General features: G+C 49.9%; 5 protein-coding genes across 7 annotated transcripts; 3 read left to right on the forward strand and 2 right to left on the reverse strand.

The window, feature by feature from the left end:
• Nucleotides 1-22: 22 nt before the first annotated feature.
• Nucleotides 23-2,839, forward strand: ebpl (emopamil binding protein like). The gene is made up of 4 exons (XM_005812142.2): nt 23-569; nt 1,591-1,660; nt 1,951-2,089; nt 2,437-2,839. Exons 1-4 carry the CDS (start codon nt 393-395, stop codon nt 2,687-2,689), a joined length of 639 nt encoding a protein of 212 aa, XP_005812199.1. The 5' UTR covers nt 23-392; the 3' UTR covers nt 2,690-2,839.
• Nucleotides 2,786-5,227, reverse strand: arl11 (ADP ribosylation factor like GTPase 11). The gene is made up of 5 exons (XM_005812141.3): nt 4,753-5,227; nt 3,527-3,592; nt 3,343-3,458; nt 3,096-3,273; nt 2,786-2,995 (listed from the first exon to the last, which is right to left on the reverse strand). The coding sequence occupies exons 1-5, from the start codon at nt 4,780-4,782 to the stop codon at nt 2,867-2,869; spliced, it is 519 nt and encodes a 172-aa protein (XP_005812198.1). The 5' UTR covers nt 4,783-5,227; the 3' UTR covers nt 2,786-2,866.
• A 1,337-nt stretch (nt 5,228-6,564) lies between these two features.
• On the forward strand, nt 6,565-8,701 carry eef1b2 (eukaryotic translation elongation factor 1 beta 2). The gene is given in 8 exon segments (XM_005812121.3): nt 6,565-6,635; nt 6,637-6,810; nt 7,382-7,504; nt 7,580-7,712; nt 7,790-7,856; nt 8,077-8,202; nt 8,433-8,500; nt 8,577-8,701. Coding segments are annotated over 8 exon segments (834 nt in total). The 5' UTR covers nt 6,565-6,579; the 3' UTR covers nt 8,664-8,701.
• A 239-nt stretch (nt 8,702-8,940) lies between these two features.
• On the forward strand, nt 8,941-13,414 carry zdbf2 (zinc finger DBF-type containing 2). 3 transcript variants are annotated; one of them, XM_023329744.1, is made up of 10 exons: nt 8,941-9,033; nt 9,661-9,751; nt 9,818-9,874; nt 9,959-10,055; nt 10,135-10,292; nt 10,370-10,949; nt 11,272-11,397; nt 11,459-11,796; nt 12,023-12,176; nt 12,248-13,414. In XM_023329744.1, the coding sequence occupies exons 3-10, from the start codon at nt 9,831-9,833 to the stop codon at nt 13,028-13,030; spliced, it is 2,280 nt and encodes a 759-aa protein (XP_023185512.1). In that variant the 5' UTR covers nt 8,941-9,033; nt 9,661-9,751; nt 9,818-9,830; the 3' UTR covers nt 13,031-13,414. The 3 variants fall into 3 exon arrangements, with proteins under 3 accessions (XP_023185512.1, XP_023185510.1, XP_023185511.1); XM_023329742.1 differs by lacking the exons at nt 8,941-9,033; nt 9,661-9,751 and having other exon boundaries at nt 9,758-9,874; XM_023329743.1 differs by lacking the exons at nt 8,941-9,033; nt 9,661-9,751 and having other exon boundaries at nt 9,758-9,874; nt 11,462-11,796.
• On the reverse strand, nt 13,403-16,975 carry dytn (dystrotelin). The gene is made up of 14 exons (XM_023329798.1): nt 16,701-16,975; nt 16,465-16,539; nt 15,768-15,993; nt 15,608-15,693; nt 15,446-15,525; nt 15,314-15,385; nt 15,086-15,249; nt 14,890-15,001; nt 14,676-14,809; nt 14,460-14,616; nt 14,349-14,395; nt 14,136-14,277; nt 13,633-14,062; nt 13,403-13,514 (listed from the first exon to the last, which is right to left on the reverse strand). The coding sequence occupies exons 1-14, from the start codon at nt 16,744-16,746 to the stop codon at nt 13,426-13,428; spliced, it is 1,860 nt and encodes a 619-aa protein (XP_023185566.1). The 5' UTR covers nt 16,747-16,975; the 3' UTR covers nt 13,403-13,425.
• Between the last annotated feature and the right edge of the window lie 757 nt (nt 16,976-17,732).

Genomic DNA, 17,732 nt, shown 5'->3' on the forward strand with positions numbered 1-17,732 from the left:
ACACACACACAAGTGTTTCCTGTCTCTGATGTTCTGGAACCAAAAGGGCTATAAAAATGATAAATGTTAGAATCAGAGGAACATCTGTGATCAACCAGAACCAGGTAGATCTGAGCGTCTATGTGGAGAAACTCTAGGTCTGGTTTTAGTCTGTGTTTGGTTCACGGCCCTCATGTGGGAGAGACAGGAAGTGGGGTGGTCTCCTCAGCAGCCAATGACAGAACAGGGTTGGTGATATCAAACAGAAGGACCAATCAGAGTGAGTGGGACGGTCCAGAGTTGGGTCCAGTCCCTGCACAGTAAGATTAGAAGGTCCAACTGAACTGAAGTATTTATGCAGCTTACAAGGTACTGAGTATTTCCTGTGAAGTACTCAGTGTGGTTCCGGTACCATGGACTCTGAGGTTCCCCCCACGCTCTCTCTCGTCTCTGTGTTGTCTCTGCTGGGCTGCAGCCTCCAGCTGCTGGTGGCTGCCCTCCTCACACACAGGTATGGTGGGCGGAGCTCCAAGACGGACTGGTGGATCCTGCTGTGGCTGTTCTATGATGTCATCGTCCACCTGACGCTGGTAGGAGTTTCTTCTCGTTTAGCCACTTTCTGCTGTTAGCTCTGAGTGTCATCCTTCCTCCACCACTTCAGGAACTGACCTTTGAACTGTCTAAGTATTGTCCTCTACTTGGGATCAATGTTTACTATTCTTTGGGTTCTTCTTGTCTTCCTCCACTCACGCCACAGTACTGTACTTGTGTTGTTCGTTTTGTTTTATGGGTTTCTGGACTGCTTTTGAAGATTTCACTGTTTTCCAGATATTTAGGGTTCATTCACACCAACCCTGGTTTAGTTCACTTTAATCCAACTCCAGTCCATTTGTCTAGAAAGTCTGGTTTGTTTGGGGCGGTGTGAACGCGTAATCAAACTCTGGTCCTCCAAACTTCAGTATGAGTTCAGTTGAAAATGCCTATATGAACGCCAAGCAGACGGGAGACCACTCCAAAGCAGGAAGTAGACTACAGTGCAGGGTATTATGGGTAAATAAAAAAAAATCAAATGAGTTAGCATAGCGCTAGCGGGAGAAAATCTTGTGGTTTTTAGCCAAAGGAAAAGGAAAAATCCTCCAACAGCTAAAATCTGACACAACTCCATTTTTGTTTAAATTTGGTGAGGAAGGAAGTTGCGCTCAGTGTCTTCTTCAGAAGTTTCTGTGTGGTTCTCTTTAGTGGTTTTTGGTGCAGCGCCCCCACAGGCCAGGAGGGGAACAGGTTTTTCAAAGTTTGGTTGGTTTGAGAAAGAGAACTGCAGCAACTAAAAATGTAACAAATGTTGTTGTTTTGGTCTCTAATCAAACAGAGGCTACCAAACTATCAGGTGTGAAAACACCCATTGATTGTTCTTTTGGTTTTTTTGTGCCACACTGTTCAGCTGGACAGAAACATCTGGACTGAACATCAAATATTAAAACAGCATCTCTAAATCGATTGTTGGGTAAAAGCTACTCTATCTTGTCCTGAAGGATCAGACAGTCGTCTCTTCATCAGTGTTGGGTTAGTGCAGCTGCCTTTGTCCAGGCTGACTGTCCCTTTTGTCCTCAGGAGGGTCCGTTTGTTTACATGTCTCTGGTTGGGACAGTGGAGACATCTGAAGGTCCTCTGGCTGAACTCTGTGAGTTTTGTTACTGTCTTGTACTGCTTTGTATTTCTGTGTCATATTGTTACTCACACATAGCAGCAAATGGCATCTTTAGTATTTCTAAGCTTCACCCATCAACCAATCAGAGAGCTGCCTCTGACCTGAATCCAGACAAACATTGAAGGCCCTTCATCACCTTCTGTCTTACTCTACAGTACCAATGCTCTCTCTGGAGACTGAAGAGTATTATTTTACATCTGAATCAGTTTTTCAGTCCTTCAACATACCTGAAGGTTTTTTGCATGTACCTGTCTCACCTGTAGGGAAGGAGTACGGTAAAGCAGACAGTCGCTGGTTGGTTTCTGATCCAAACATCGTCTCCTTGGAGATTCTGACGGTGGTCCTGGACTCTCTGCTAGCTCTGCTGCTGATACATGCAGTGCTCAGTGACAAGTACTACAGGTATTACATGTTACAAGGTATAGAATCAAAGTACTGCAGAGTATGCTAATGAAGTACCACAGGTACTACTACAGTACATCCAGTGCTGCTAAAACCTGTTAGACTGGTTTTTATTCTTTGGTTTTCAGATTAAATTGAGCCCTGAAACATTTTATCATCAGATTTTACCATGTTGACGTCTATTCTGTTATCTTTTTCATCCAGTTTTTATTTTTACTGCTTCTTGTGGGTCAACCACATGATCTTAACTGGGCCGTTAAGTCAGTCTGATTCTGACCGGACGGCCACATGATGACCTGTATCAGCTCGTAGTGATGGACATGTACTGACCCTGAAACGTGTTTCAGACACTTCCTGCAGATCACACTGAGCGTGTGCGAGCTGTACGGCGGCTGGATGACCTTCTGTCCTGATTGGCTGCTGGGCAGTCCTCACCTGGACACGTCCAACCCGCTCTACCTGTGGGTCTACCTGGTCTTCTTTAATGGACTGTGGGTCCTGGTCCCGGTTCTGCTCCTGGTCCAGTCCTGGTTGTGTCTCCAGAGTCTTCATGCAGTGAAAGAAGACAGAAGGACGGCCCAGAAGAAGAAGAAGCTGTAGACAATCATCTACAGCCTTCCACTGTTTGAGCTCATCGTTTTCTCAGATTGGTGACAGAAATTATTTTGTAGCAGGAAGGAACAAATCACAGCTGGATCATCACTAAAACTTTTATTAATCTGTATAAATAAAATCCTGAGGTTAAACGAGTTTCTGTCTGTAGATGTGGATTTCCTCTCAGCTCCTCTTGATCAGTTTGTTGACCGTCAGGAAGGCCTGTTGCAGCCCCAGCCCCTGGGTGGCGCTGCAGGCCTGGATCTCCCACACTCTGTCTGTGAAACTGTTCAGGTTCAACTTGTTGGACACCTGAGGAGAAGATTAGACTCTTTATTTAAACGACTGAATCCTGATTTATCCTCTTAGTTCTGTTGATGATCTCAGTGTCCGCCGTCTGAAGTGTCCCTACCTCCCGTATGGTCATGCTATTGGGCAGATCCTTCTTGTTGGCCAGAACCATCAGAGGAACTCCCCGCAGCCTCTCGTCGCTCAGGATGCTCTTCAGAGCTTTCTGCGCCTCTGGCATGCGACCCGCGTCGGTGCTGTCCACCACGAACACCAACGCCTTGCACTCGTCCAGGTAGTACCTGCAGGACATCCATTATTCCTTTGGCCGGTTGCCAGGGCGACACACCTACCGGGTGTCGTTTACTCACTGCCAGTTTTGTCTCATGCTCTTCTGTCCACCAATGTCCCACAACGTCAGAGACGACTGCTTGTTCAGCTCCAGCGTTCCCACATTGAAGCCCACGGTCGGCGAGGTGTTGACCGTCTGAGAAGGTAAACGGCTTCATGAGAACACCTGAGGGCTGCTGACCCTCACAGTGTTCTGACACTCACCTGTCCGGTCAGGATCTGGGCCAACAGGGTGGACTTCCCCGCAGAGTCCAGACCCATGATCAACACCTGGACAGAGGAGGACAGGCTTCAGGTTAACACTCAGCTGGTTCTGGTGCTGAAGAAATCCAGATGGCTAAAGTCTTCTAGTCTGGATCCCAGAGGAGATTTAGACCAGAACCAGAACCAGAACCAGAGGAGTTCCACCTTCAGGATCATGAGATGGTTTATCAATTGGAAAGAAAAGGAGAAGAAGAACTGTTCCTCTGTGAACTATCAGAGCTGGATAATTAATCAATAACAATAAATATCACAATAGACATCAGATCCAGAACCGCACAGCATTCTGGGTGATGTAGGCAGAGGAAAGGCTGTAGCTACTCAACCTTTCACCTTAGTTAAGATATGCTGGTGGCATCAAGAACAAAACAAAGTCTCAGACGTTGGCTGTATTAAAGGAAAGAAATGTTTTTAGTCGATTCTCTGCAATGAATGAAAGAATTGAATTGAAAAACCTTTTGTGTTTTCAGCCACGTCTGGTTCTGAGTAGAGAGTCACTGGATGTTTGTGATCTACTAAGATCTTAAAACAAAACATGACTAATAATAGAAAACATCACGTACAATGCTGCAGTTAAGAAGATATAAATTAGTCATTAGAAACCCGCCCTTTAAAAATAATAATAAGTGTTTTTCTGCTTCGGTTCATTTGTGATCAATGGACCGCGCAAAATTACTTCAAGGGCCACAAATGGCCCCTGAACCGCACTTTGGTTCCTTTAATGGTAAATTAAATGTGGACCATCAAACTCCCTGAAAACCTGAGATGTTCAGAACCTGTTGGTTCCTTTAAATCAGGACTGGAAACATTTCTGGGTTCCAGCAGCTCTGGATCAGAACCAGATGAGGAAACGTTCAAAACGTTTGATTCTTTCAGGCCTTGTTTTCTTCTTCTGGTCTTCTCTTTGACATCCTGTAAGGGACGAACGTCCATCAGTCTGGTCCTCCTGGTGGAGCGGGCCCAGAGGTTCTGGACAGGCGGTAAGTGGTCGTGTCCCTGAGCTTTGAGGTTTTCCTAACTCCTGATCCTGACCAGCAGAGGTGAGCTTAATGGAACCACCTGGTTTATTAAACCAGCTCCATTTAATGAAGCTGGTTCTGGTTCTGGCCCAGATGAAGGTTAGAACCGGATCCAACAGTCAGCAAAACAGAGGAAAATAAGGGACTCACCTGAGGGCAGGTGGATCTGCCCTGACCCATCACTCTGCAGCTCTGGAATCAGTCTGACTGGATCTCTGGTGGCCTTCAGGTGCAGCCGACCTTCTCTGAATGACAGCCAATAGCAGCCCTCGCTGCTGCCCATGTGACCAATAGGCAGATCTGACTGCATTCCTGTTCTGACACACCTGGCCTGCTGAGGAGTCAGCAACAGGTGAGAGCGGCTGAGCAGGAAGTCGTGTCACCATGTTGATGATAAATATGGAAATCAGGCTGTCAAAGAAAACCTGTTTTCTGCTGCGTCTGTAATAATCATTCCATGAATCATTGAAGAGAAAACAGTGAACCGTCGTCATATCGCGGTTCACCTTTCACGATCTCACTGCTTCACAGATTTGCATTGTGTTCTGCATTCTGATTGGCTAAACAGTCTCTCCGCTTCCTCTCTACCTGTATGTCAACAACGTTGCAGTTTAATATGTACACGTACGTAAAACAGTTTGCCATATTTAACATAATCGATGGTGGCATGTCGGTTTATAAGAATCTTTTTGCCCAGAAGAAAAAAGAGCGACAACAGCTACCGATAACTATGTTCTTCTCTCGATAAAACACACCTGCACCGCGGGCTTTAGAAGAAAAAAAAACCCGCTACAGAACGGAGTCAGGATGCAGCGGCTCAGTCAGAACAGCAGTGAAATACACGAGAGTCAATATTTATGCTACTGTACTTTGTTTTGTTTTTTTTCATAATCATTTTTTATTTCCTCCCGTTCTAATCCAATAACTCAGGTCGCGGTGGGGCGGCGCTGATCTCCGCAATTCGGGCACAGGAATCCGCCTTCAGTTCATATTAAAATTATTATTTTACAGTACAGTAGTTATTTGTAAAAAAAAAAAAAAGTTTATACAGTACTTTTTATTTGTTAAACAAATGTTTGGGCCTGTAAAAATGTTTTGTTCTTTGGTTTCAATGTATTATGGAGTATTTTATTGTATAATAATTGTAAAAAAAAAAAAAAGTTATTACTCAGCGGATTTCGCCTATCACGGTTCTTTTTGGAACGTAACCCCTGCGAAAAACGAGGGTTCACTGTACCTCATAGCATTTGCTTCAGTCTTAGGCAGTTCTTCCTTCCACTTAATTTCCCACTGAGTTGGATACTGAGACTGGCCTCCAGGTGATGCTGTCTGCATGTGGAGGGTTTAAATAATTTTAATGGGTTTTATGTGATATTATAAATGTAGGAGCTATTTCTCCATTATTTTCAGTTAAAGTTTAGAATGTAGATTATTTAGTTTATTTTTTTTTGTTTTATAGTTGATTTATAATTAGAATGTTTATTTTGTTGTTTCTAAATAAGTTTTTGGTTAGTAATTCACTTAATTAGTTAATTGATTTCAGTTTGGGAAGTGGGTGTGTTTCACAGTATAAATACGTAGAGTTTAGATGAGTCTTTAGGCACATGGGTGGTCATATGGTTTTTTACCTGTCCGTCTGTCATCAGTCAGTGTTATCAGTGAGAACAGGTGCAGGAGTTAGGATAGGTTTATCCGAAGCCTGTAACTTGTTTTAGCAAAAGATTGAATAAAAGTAAACTAAGAGCATTTTGACTGTTTGACCTTTGTTGTACTGCGTAAACCAGAACCCATGATGCCCAGTATTGACTGTTTGAGTTTATTTCATTTTGTTTTGACCACTTTTTGAGATTTGAATTTTTTGATTTTGGAATTAAGTTTTCGGGACAAATAGTCAATACAATAAACTTGTTTAGGAGTTTTATTCTCTCTGGAGCCACCAGAATAAATCTGTGACATGAATAAAATATATTGTAATTTATGGAAGACCCTGCTGGACCCCTGAAGGAGGAGGAGCAGAATCCACTGAGGAGGAGTCAGGTCCGGCTATAAATCCTCCTCCCTCCTCTTCCTCCTTCCTTCTTCCTCCTGCTGCTCCTTCCTTCTTCTTCTCTGGTTCTTCAGCTCCATCATGGGCTTCGGTGACCTGAAATCAGCCTCCGGACTCAAAGTCCTCAACGACTTCCTGTCGGACCGGAGCTACATCGAAGGGTGAGTCCAGCAGAACCCGGCAGAACCTCCCGGTAGAATCTCCTGCAGGGTTCAGCGAGGCTGCCGCCATGTTGGCTCAGCTCGTGGCTAACAGTTAGCTTCAGTTCCGGCGGTAAATTAAGCTACATTAAAGCTCCATGGAGCCGGAAGTGTTCATGGTTTTATATAAACGTATGAAAGCTGATGGCAGATTAATGGACTTCATAGTTTCGAACAAAATATTCGGTTTATTTGGGTTTAATGTGGCGCACTGTGCGGTCACATGGTGCTAACAGCCTCTCTGCGGCTGCGCAGTGGCTGCTGTAGGTTCTGGACGCTCATCCTGGACCTAAAGTCGGTTCTAAACTCAGAACCAGAGACATTAGAAACAAGCTTAGGAGTTGTAATATGACTGAGACTACAAATTGGGTCTAAGTCTAGAATCTGGTTCTGGTCCATTAATCCTCTCCAGTCCAGGTTAACCAAGCCTCAGTGGTCCAGTGGTCCAGGTCTGGACCCCAATAAAACTGGGAAATGCAACTTTAGAGATCAGCTGACTCATCTGTAACCATGGTAACCCTGTCCCCCACAGGTTTGTCCCCTCTCAGGCTGACGTGGCGGTCTTTGAGGTCCTCTCGGCCCCGCCCCCAGCAGACCTGTGCCACGCCCTGCGGTGGTACAACCACATCAAGTCGTACCAGAGCCAGAAGAACAGGTGAGCCCGCCCCCATCGTCGTCGTCATCCTCAGGTCAGAGTGCACAGGTGTGACCAACGCTTCGTGGCTGTCAGCCTCCCAGGTGTGAAGAGACCTCTGGGGCAGTACGGCCCTGTGGGAGTGGCCGACGCCACCTCAGGCTCCGCCCCCGCCGCCTCCAAAGACGACGACGATGACGACATCGACCTGTTTGGTTCTGACGAGGAGGTGAGGACGCTGTGATGTCACGGTGAGGTCACAGGTGAGCTCAGGTTTGGAGTTCAACTCTGATCTTTGGCTTTCAGGAAGACACTGAGGCGACCAAGCTGAAGGAGCAGCGCCTGGCCGAGTACGCCGCCAAGAAAGCAAAAAGTACGTCACTCAACCAATCACAGGACACCTCACTGATCACATGACTGGTGAGGCGTCATCACCATCCACCCACGTGGCTCTGAATGATGAGTAACCAATTACCATCTTTCGGCTGACTGCCTGATGGAGAGCTGTTTACCTGACGAGTCTCCACCAATCAGAGAGCAGCATGGTGGGGTTTCCTTGGCAACTGATTTTTATGTCTGTCTCCTTCAACTAGAGCCCGCTCTCATCGCTAAATCGTCGCTCCTATTGGACGTGAAGCCATGGGACGATGAGACGGACATGGCCAAGCTGGAGGAGTGTGTCCGCAGCATCGAGATGGACGGGCTGGTCTGGGGACAATGTAAGAGGACACACACAGTACTGGGACCAGTACCTCCAACCCAGTACCACACAGTACCCAGACTAGGTGTAGCTACTCTGCACAGCTGATGATCCATCTCACCATCTTTCGGCTGAAGACTGATGGACACTCTTTGATCTGACCACTGCAGAAACTGATCACATTGATCCATTAAACGTTAAACTGTTTTATTGACGGGTAATAACCAACCCATGGTGTGATCTGTGCAGCCAAGCTGGTCCCAGTGGGCTACGGCATCAAGAAGCTCCAGATCAGCTGCGTGGTGGAAGACGACAAGGTGAGATGCTTGCAGCTCGTCGCCTGGTTGGTTCTGAGTGTCTTCCTGAGGTCTGACCGAGTCTTTCCTGCTGCAGGTGGGCACAGACATCCTGGAGGAGAAGATCACAGCCTTCGAGGACTTTGTCCAGTCCATGGATGTAGCAGCTTTCAATAAGATCTGAGTTAATCATGTTTAATAAAAAGCACTTGGCATAAAACAGCTGTTGAGTCTTTAATCTCAGGGGAAATATTTACTCCAGCTTTAAAATTGAAATAATGATGGTTGAAACACTTACATTTATAAATATTAAATTTCTCCAGTTTAATATGAATGATGACGTGACTTTATCACCTTACGTTCTGGTGTATTTTCGTGGCTGCACTCTTGAGGCTGCAGTTCCTCTATCTGGCCGCTAGTGGCGACGCAGTTTAAGGAGCTCTGCTCCACATGGAGCAGAAGAAGACTGGACCGGAAACTAAACAGCAGTGGAGCACCGCTCGGCGGAAGAAGATAAATAATCCGTAAAAACAGCAACCATCGACCTGCTGCAGGTAAAAGAACCCGACAGTCAGTGATTCTAGGCGGCAGTGACGGGACCAGACCGCCGCTGACGGGTTCCGTGCTGCCGTTAAGCTCAGGAGTTAATCGGCTAACAACATAGCTAACCGGAAGCTGACCGCTGTGACACGTCAGCATCTTTGTTGTCACGGTTCAAAACGACCCGGGTTAGTCCCTAGTTGGACCCAGAATACGGAACCGAGACTTTAATTGACTAGACATGGGTTACTATTTCAGCAAGAAGTGCAAGCTGATTGGTTCGAAATACATAGAGCTAAACTATGATTGGTTGGAAGGAAATCATCTGGCGTATAATTGGTCAGCAGCGAGGAGAGCGGTGCTTTGATTGGATTAGAGTTAGACAGGTAACTGAAAACTCAGTAGCGGCAGGTGTTAATCCAGGCTGAATAATCCATGTTACCATAGTGATATGTATCGGTACCGGGTCCAGTGTAAAGAACCTCCTGAGCTCTTTTAGGAGGTAACCGTTCTGCTGCAGATCAGGGTCCACCAGAACAGTTCGGATGGGTTTGACGTCACGCCGGGCTTAAACACAGTTCTAAGAAGGTGCAGAGGCAGCATCACCATAGCAACCAGTGTGGCGTCTGCTTCCCCTTCAGGCTCATGGACTCTGGAGCTCCCGACTCATTGCTGTTAGTTACAGCATGGAGCGCTCTGATTGGACAGACCCTTTGACTGCGCCACCTCCAGGTGAGTGGATGTGTGGATGTGTGTGTTCACCATGTGCAGGTGTGTTATTAGGCGTGTGTGTTCCAGGTGTGCCGTCAGGATGTCTGATGAAGGTAACCAGAAGGAGGCAGAGCCTCCCAGCAGGTGAGCTTACTTGTTAGCTCTTCTGGTAACCAATCAGAGACAGTTATCAGTAAAGGTGAGCTGTAGGTGTTGTCTGTCTGGCAGGATGTGGGCGGAGCCAGAGCCCGGTCCATCCAGGTGTGAGCCCAGCAGGCAGGGTTACTGTGGTTACTGCAGAGTCCTCTACACCAGCCTGGACCAGGTACGGGAACGCCTGAGTTTAGACCGAGTCCGGCCTCACTCCGGCTCCTGATGACATCATCACCATGTGTCCCACACAGCACCTGTCCAGCCTCAGACACCTGGACTCTGTCCGGGCGTCCGCCAGAGGCTCCGCCCCTGTGTCCATCGCCAGGGGCAACCAGAGCAGGCTGACGCTGCTGGAGCGCTTCCTGCGGGACGTCCAGGAGCACCACCCGCATCGCTATGGCGACACCAGGTAAGCAAAACAAACAGCTCCACTAACGCAACAGCACAGCTGTTGCTATGGGTAACCTGTCCGTCTGGGTCCGCCAGGCCATCCCACGCCGACCTGCCGTCTGTCTCCGCCCCCCCGCTGCCGAAGGCGGAGCTTGATGAACTCTGTTCCTCCGACGGAGACGGCCAGTCGCTAGGCACTCGAGAACACCTGCCCAGCTCTGATGACGCGTCCTGTCAGCCAGCCAATCAGGAAACAGAACATAGCTTCCACAGCCAATCAGATGGCCAGTACAGGCAGGACGAAGGACAGGCGTCTCCTCCGCCCCGTTGCACAAACACCCCGCCCCCTCAGCCTCAGGCTCGGCTCCCTCAGCCTCAGGCTCCGCCCGCTGTCCACAGAAAAGCCCACAGGAAGACCAACCGGAGGAAACCCAGTGACTCTTCATCCTCCACTCAGGCCCCCCGGGGCCCGACTCAGCTGGACCCGAACACCAGCCAGAAGCTCCAGGCTCCTGCAGAGGCAAAGATCCAAACTGCATCTGGACCAAGGGCCCGGTTCTGCTCAGACCTGAGGCCCCATAGGCCCTTTGTGAGTTGGCAGAGGGAGAGGAGGGCAGTCCAGAAGGCGGAGGCGTTCTCCACCCACAGCGACCCGGTGGAGCAGACCATTGAAGAGGTCGGTGGTTCACCCAGGGTTTTTCACAATGGGGGCCTCCAGGGGGCGCTAGAGAGGTGGAGGGAAGGTGATGAAAACAATGGAATCTAATAAATGTAATTTTAAAAAAATATAAATAGCTGAACATCAGATTAATAAAGTACTTTCCACCAAGATATGAGGCATTTATGCTAAATGAATAATAAATAGAAGTGAAAATATATTAATTAAATGTTTGTTTCGTGTTCTGGAGCATTGTCTGTGGGTGTGCAGAGCTGGGGTTAACCGGCCAATCAGACGCAGAGCTGATGTCACCTGACCTGTCCCCTCTGAACCCTCCCAGGTGATCCAGATGTGCTGCTACAGCGTCACTTCACCTCACCACCAGCAGGAGGAGACAGAGAGCCTCCATCTCAGCCTTCCTGTCTCCATGGAAACGCAGAGTGAGGACTGGGACAAACCTGTACAGGTATGTATAGAGGTCTGGGGCTGGTTCTGTTTCTCCAGGTTCTGACTGTGATTCTGCTCAGCAGGTGGTTTTCCAGAGAGCTGACCCACCTGTCCAGGTGTGCCAGACAGAGGGGCGGGACCTGGGCCGCCTCATGGACGTCCAGGTGGACATGGAGGACCAGGTGTACTCCAGCCAGCTGGACTGCGCCCTGCTGGGCGGGGCGGTCCAGCAGGACCAGGGCTTCTGGGACGTCCCCATAGAGGACGTCCTGCCGGTCCCACAGCATATCCCAGAATCCTTCAGGGGGAAGACCTGGACCCAGATCGAGCAGGAGGACGAGGCCCGCGTGGAGAGGCTGGTCCAGCAGTTCAGACGGGGCAGATTCATCTGCTACTTTGACACAGAGTCGCTGGCCAGGTAACAACACCTGTTCACCTGTTAACTCACCTGATGAAAGGTGAACATCTTTACATTCATTCCTAATTGTTAGCTTTTCAGCTCACCTGTTCTCAGGTAAACAGGTGTGTGTGGTCATCTACTGGTCTAAACATTTAATCTGGAGCAGTTCATTAGTCTGAGATGAGGTAGTCATCTCAGATGATTCGGTAATCTCAGGTAATCTCAGGTGATCTGTTTCCCTCAGGTTTGGCAGGAGGAGAAGGAAGAAGGCCCTTCAGGCCCAGGAGGCGGAGCCAGACACAGGTGTTCTACCCTTGGTGGACCAGGATGATGATGACTCTGCTTGTGTCAGGATGAGGAAGAGGAGGCGGAGCTTCAGAGTGGCGTCCAGGTGTCAGGTGAGCAGGACGGGGTTGTGTCTGATTTTCTCTCCTGGAAACAAACGCCTCACCTGGTTTTGTCCTTTCAGGTGGTCAAAGTGAGTCACGGCACTCAGACGCTACGATTGGTTATCCCGACTGTCCATCAGTTGTCCTCAGAGGCTCCGCCCACCAGCCTCCCTGCAGCCAATGAGAGAACCCCTGAGTCGCAGGCGTGGCATTCGCTGCCTGCGTGTTACTCCAGCATCGTTACTCCTGTCCAGCCCCGCACCTCGCTGGTCTACCTGCTCTGCTCCCCGTCCTGCTCTGCTGGCGCCACACCTGGAGACTCCGCCCCCAAGCGCTGCAGAAGGAGGCGGCGCCCTGTTGACCTGCAGAGGCTAAAGGTCAAGTATAAAAGACTTCCTGTTAAGTTCTACGAGCCAGGGACCAATCAGATCCTCAGAAACCCTCCACAGACTTTATTGAGACCCAGAGGCCCCGCCCCCTCCGGCCAGCTGCCGCCGTGCGTCCGTCAGCTGTTCCGGAGTCTGAGTCCTGACCTCAACATGGACCGCCGGCCGGGGGAGGGGCCTAAAGGCGACGCGGCCCTGATGAGCGCGCTCAGTGCAGACTCTGGGACAGAGACGGTCAGGAGGACAGGAAGGGTTCCTCGGACTCCGCCCACCGAGAGAGTTAGGGGCGGCAGGCCACGCCCCCCACCCTCCCAACGAAGGACCAGGATTCAGGCCCCGCCCCCTCCGCCCAGGAGGGAGGGGCTACGACGAGCAGCACCCAGCAGGAAGCGCCTCAGCTCCACAGGCCACGCCCTCCCGGCTCCCCGCAGGGGGCGGAGCCAGAGGGGGCGCGGCTGCGAGAGGGGGGGCAGGTAGCAGAACGGACTGGAGCCACAAGGACACCGCTACACCTGGACAGGTGTAGACCTTCACCAGGTGTTTATCTACACTACAGAAAAGTCCACTGTGCAATAAGAAGAAAGATCATTTCCTCTTCGCTGTAAAGAATGGCTGACAAAATAAATTATTTTCTTTATGGTCTGTTTTAATAATTTCATAAGCTAAACGTTTTTACAGAATGGAAACCAGTACAGCTACATGTTTGTTGCCATGGAGACATACTTATTGACATCATTGTTTACTGTTCAGCGTTCGGCAGCTCTGTGTCTCCGTACTGTCACCAGTTTAACGGGTGGCCATGTTTTTACCTTTTCTACCTGCGTGTTTAAATGTTGGTCCTGAATAAAACGTTTTCTAAGAGCCACGCCTGCTCAGTTTGTCCTCACAGCGTCCACCAGGCGGGACACCGCGTCCCCCACCTGCTCCGCTGCCGCCGCTAGCTCCGCCCTCACGCTCTCACCTGGAAGCAGACAAACAGCAGATAACCCCTGGCAGGTGAGACAGGTGGTCCACCTGTGGCTCACCTGTCTTCTTCTCTTGTCTCACCTGCATGATTTATCTGATCATTTGTGTCTCACCTGTGTTTCTGTCTCTCATCCCGTCCATCTCCGTCTTCAGTCTGTCCACAGTCTGCTGCAGCAAGACTTCAGGACTACAAGTCCCAGAATCCTCTGCATCTGACAGACAGGTGACATTTGTTTGTAGGCCCGCCTCCTCAGGGTCTCCCTGTTGTCCTATTGGCTGACGGTCTTTTAGTGATTCCTGTCGTCCTATTGGCTGACGGTCCTCTGGCGGTCCCTCCTCCTGTTCATCATGTGACAGACTGGATTTGTGTGGAATTGTGGGAGATGGCGTTTGAGGCTCATTGAGGCTCCATTCGTCCCCATCCTTCATCAGCTCCTCCTCTTCCTCGTCGTCGGTTGGAGGGTCAGAGGTCAGCGTGGCGGTTCCTCCCTCAGTGTGATCCGTGTTGTTGGCGTGTTGTTGAGCCTCCATCTTTCTCAGAGCCTGACGCAGAAGAACCAAGCATAAACTACAGCTCCCATGATGCACCTGTCCCCCAGCTGCCAGTCACAGCTACCTGGTTGAGCATGTCTTGCAGCCTTTCGTTGTGCTGCCTCATCGTTGCCATGGTGATCTCCATCTCAGAGCAGCGGTCCTCCAGGATGCCCTGGTCTGATTGGACGGTGAGGCGCCACGCCCCCAGCTGCTGCTCCAGCAACCTGTGGGACCAGTTCAAACCAGTTAGACCTTGGTACAGACCATACTGGGACGGTGCTGGTTCCAGCCTCACCACTTATCTCGCTGCAGGTTCCTGACTTCAGTCAGCAGCGCCGCCCCCTGCAGGATGGACACGTCATTACACCGCCTGACACTGCCTATGGCTCACCTGGAGCGGCCTCACCTGCTGGGGGGGCGGAGCCTCATCCGTCTGCAGAGACTTGGATGAGGACAGAGGAGGAGACGCCTGCACCGCGGCGTCCCGGGCCTCCTCTTCATCACAGGAGGAAGAGCGCGCCGAGGCAGCCGGTAGCGTCGCAGCATCAGAGGTGGGCGGAGCTCTGCAGGGAGAACGTTTCAACACCGGACCACACAGGTTCACCTTGCAGCGCTCTCTCACCTGTTCTGGGTCTCTGCTGGCTCCGCCCATGTCAGGACACTCGTCCTATCAGCTTCTCTGTGAGTGTGTCGCCGTGGCAACAGGGCATGACGAGCATTATGCACCAAGGAGGACAGAGACTCTCTCCAGGTGGGCTGATTACAGAAACAAAGGTGGATCACTTTAACTTTACCTGTCTGACCTCACCTGACTGACCTCACCTGTCTGACCTCACCTGAGTGCAGAACTCGACCACTGGGTGATGTGTTTTGTGCTTCCTGGTCTGCCGGCCGTCCAGGAAGCAGTCCTGACACACCTGGACGTTCACACACTTCCTGCAGCGATACCTGAGCACAGACATGAAGCGGTTCTGGACTCAGTCTCACCTGAGCGACTCTCAGTCCTCACCTGGTCCAGCCGATCAGACTCACCTGAGCCCGGCGATGGGGAAGGCCTTACAGGTGTGGCAGCGGACGGCGTGGCTCACCTTCTGACTGGCCGACAGTCTGTAGAGAGTCGGTAACCATAGCAACAGTTGGGGCTCGCTCTTCAGCCACGAGAGGAGATGTGATTGGCTCACTGCTGGAGCCCCGCCCTGCAGACAGGTGAGGTCAGGTGAGGGCAGGATCACCTGCAGCAAAGCGTTTGTGCGTCCTCACCTGGTTAAAACAGGAAGTGACTGCTGCCTCCACGCTGCCAAACACTTCCTGCTCCTGGACCGCCGCAGGAACCTGAACACTCAGCGGTCAGAGAGCTGGAGCACTGAGGCATGATGGGAAATGTAGTCCTACCTTGCTGAGGTCCTGCAGCAGAGAGCTGAGTGCAGACCTGGTGACGGATCCGGAGCCGTCTCCTGACAGACGAACCAGACCTGCAGGACAGAGCCAGAACCATCCGGGTCCATTTGGTTCTGGATGGTTCTGGTTCATATCAGTTTTCTGGTAGATACTCACTCCTGTATTTGGCCAGCAAGCTGTCTGCAGACAGAGCGACCAGAGCGGTCTGCAGAGACCGGGCCGACACCTGACCGGTCCCCTCTCTGAAACACAGCAGGTCCAGAATCAGCCCAGTCGTCTAGAAACCAGAACCGGACCTGTGGCTGATCAAACGGACCGGTCAAACAGCCTGAACAGCAGACTGCCCGTCTCCTCTGAGGCCGCCGCAGTCTCTTCCTGGGACGCGCAATTAAACATCCTGTTGAGAACCGCCAACACGCTTTCCCTGTTCAACATGGCGTCACGTCTGGGGTTAGCCCCGCCCACCAGCTGGGAGGCTGCTGGGTTAGCCCCGCCCACCAGCTGGAAGGCTGCTGCGATGTGCTGAATGAAGACAGCGTCCACTGGAACAGAAAGACAGGTCACAAGGTCAACTGATTCATTAATATGAACTGATTCATTCACTGATTTATTAAATTGAACCGATTCCTTCAGTGATTCATTCACTTGAATCAGTTCATGTTGATATGAACTGATTCACTCAGTTCATTAAAGGTGAACTGAACATGTTTAATGAACTGTCACTGAATCATGATGAGATGAACTTATGGAACTTTAAAGACTGAATCATTTATGAACTGATTCATTGAACCTGTTCATTCCTGATGAACCAGTCACTTCAGAGTGAACTGACCCATATCAGCAAAGTGAACTAGTTGTGGTTACAATGAACAAGTTCATTCATGACCTGAACACATTCCTTTAAGCATAAATGAACGCAGTCAGTCAGTTTAGGAACTGGTTTAACTGAACTGGACTGCTGGTGAACTCTGACTGGTGCAGGTCTGAACTGGGAAGGAACCAGTGAGTCTTACTGTGGCAGAACCTCTGCAGAGATCGGACCTTCATGGCGGTTCTGTAGATGGACAGACGGGCCTCAGTCATGGGTTCTGTTCAGAGAACAAGAAAAGAACTGTTCATATTGGAACTGACTGACTGGACCGATGACATCAGCAGGACCAGGTTCAGCTGGCAGACGAGGTTCAGGGTTCAGACCAGAACCAGAACCTGTCTGGACCTTCCTGGTTCTGAACAGCAAAACGGATCTCACCTGTGCGGCTCGGGTCCATGGAGATCCGGTGGATTCTTTCGATCATCCGCAGAGAATCAAACTCCAGGACTCACTCTGCAGAACCAGAACCGGCTGGGTCGGTTCTGATCCACTTGCCAGAACAGGAGTTCGATCCGTTTTCTTCTGGAGAGACGGAACAACAGAGGCTGATGAATTAGACCGAATTATTCTGACCTGAACCCAAGAGACCAGAACCAGACCTGAACCAGAACTGGACCTGAACTGGACCAGAACTGGACCAGAACTGGACCTGAACTGGACCAGAACTGGACCAGACCTGAACCAGAACTGGACCTGAACTGGACCAGAACTGAACCAGAACTGGACCAGACCTGAACCAGACCTGAACCAGAACTGGACCAGACCTGAACCAGACCTGAACCAGAACTGGACCAGACCTGAACCAGAACTGGACCTTCCTTCAGCAGGAGCTGCTGCTCATCAATGATGAATGAAGGCGTCACATTACCTGGCTGCTGTTTCCCACCTGCTGCCTGACAGCCAATCAGCAGCCAGCAGCGCCGACCAATCAGAAGCTGGGAACTGGAGACTCCTGACAGGTAAATTCAGACAGAGCTTCAGTTTGACTCTGACCACCAGGGGGCGCCAACACTGGACTACATTTCCACCAAAAGCCTCAGAAATTGTGAGATTAATATTAAAAATGTTCACTTCTTGAAATTTCTTCAAAAGTCTGAACAAGAAAAAGGAGTTTGTTTATTATTTAACTTAAAAATGGGAAAAAGAGTTTTAAATGAAATAATCTGCCAGTAGAATTAGAACTTTTTCATCAATATTAATGATTTATGGAGTTAAGCTGCTCTTACATTTTGCTCAATCATTTTTCTAGGTTAGTTTTGTTTTGTCTACATATTTGAACCAGAGGAACCAGTGGAACCAGAGGAACCAGTGGAACCAGAGGAACCAGAGGAACCAGTGGAACCAGTGGAACCAGAGGAACCAGTGGAACCAGTGGAACCAGAGGAACCAGAGGAACCATCTTGTTCCTGC

The sequence above is a fragment of the Xiphophorus maculatus genome, chromosome 24 (genome assembly GCF_002775205.1).
Source record: "Xiphophorus maculatus strain JP 163 A chromosome 24, X_maculatus-5.0-male, whole genome shotgun sequence".
NCBI classification, from domain to species: domain Eukaryota; kingdom Metazoa; phylum Chordata; class Actinopteri; order Cyprinodontiformes; family Poeciliidae; genus Xiphophorus; species Xiphophorus maculatus.

Coding starts and splice junctions, on each gene's coding strand:
- ebpl (XM_005812142.2), top strand. CDS start 393: ATGGACTCTGAGGTTCCCCCCACGCTCTCTCTCGTCTCTGTGTTGTCT. Junction 1,661..1,950: donor AGGTCCTCTGGCTGAACTCT/GTGAGTTTTGTT, acceptor TCTCACCTGTAG/GGAAGGAGTACGGTAAAGCA. Junction 2,090..2,436: donor CTCAGTGACAAGTACTACAG/GTATTACATGTT, acceptor AACGTGTTTCAG/ACACTTCCTGCAGATCACAC.
- arl11 (XM_005812141.3), bottom strand. CDS start 4,782: ATGGGTCAGGGCAGATCCACCTGCCCTCAG. Junction 3,593..4,752: donor GCAGATCCACCTGCCCTCAG/GTGAGTCCCTTA, acceptor TCCTCTGTCCAG/GTGTTGATCATGGGTCTGGA. Junction 3,274..3,342: donor AGCATGAGACAAAACTGGCA/GTGAGTAAACGA, acceptor GATGTCCTGCAG/GTACTACCTGGACGAGTGCA.
- zdbf2 (XM_023329742.1), top strand. CDS start 9,768: ATGTGTGTGTTCACCATGTGCAGGTGTGTTATTAGGCGTGTGTGTTCC. Junction 9,875..9,958: donor GAGGCAGAGCCTCCCAGCAG/GTGAGCTTACTT, acceptor TCTGTCTGGCAG/GATGTGGGCGGAGCCAGAGC. Junction 12,177..12,247: donor GAGTGGCGTCCAGGTGTCAG/GTGAGCAGGACG, acceptor TTGTCCTTTCAG/GTGGTCAAAGTGAGTCACGG.
- dytn (XM_023329798.1), bottom strand. CDS start 16,746: ATGATCGAAAGAATCCACCGGATCTCCATGGACCCGAGCCGCACAG. Junction 15,994..16,464: donor TCTGCAGAGGTTCTGCCACA/GTAAGACTCACT, acceptor TTTCTGTTCCAG/TGGACGCTGTCTTCATTCAG. Junction 14,278..14,348: donor AACCTGCAGCGAGATAAGTG/GTGAGGCTGGAA, acceptor CTGGTCCCACAG/GTTGCTGGAGCAGCAGCTGG.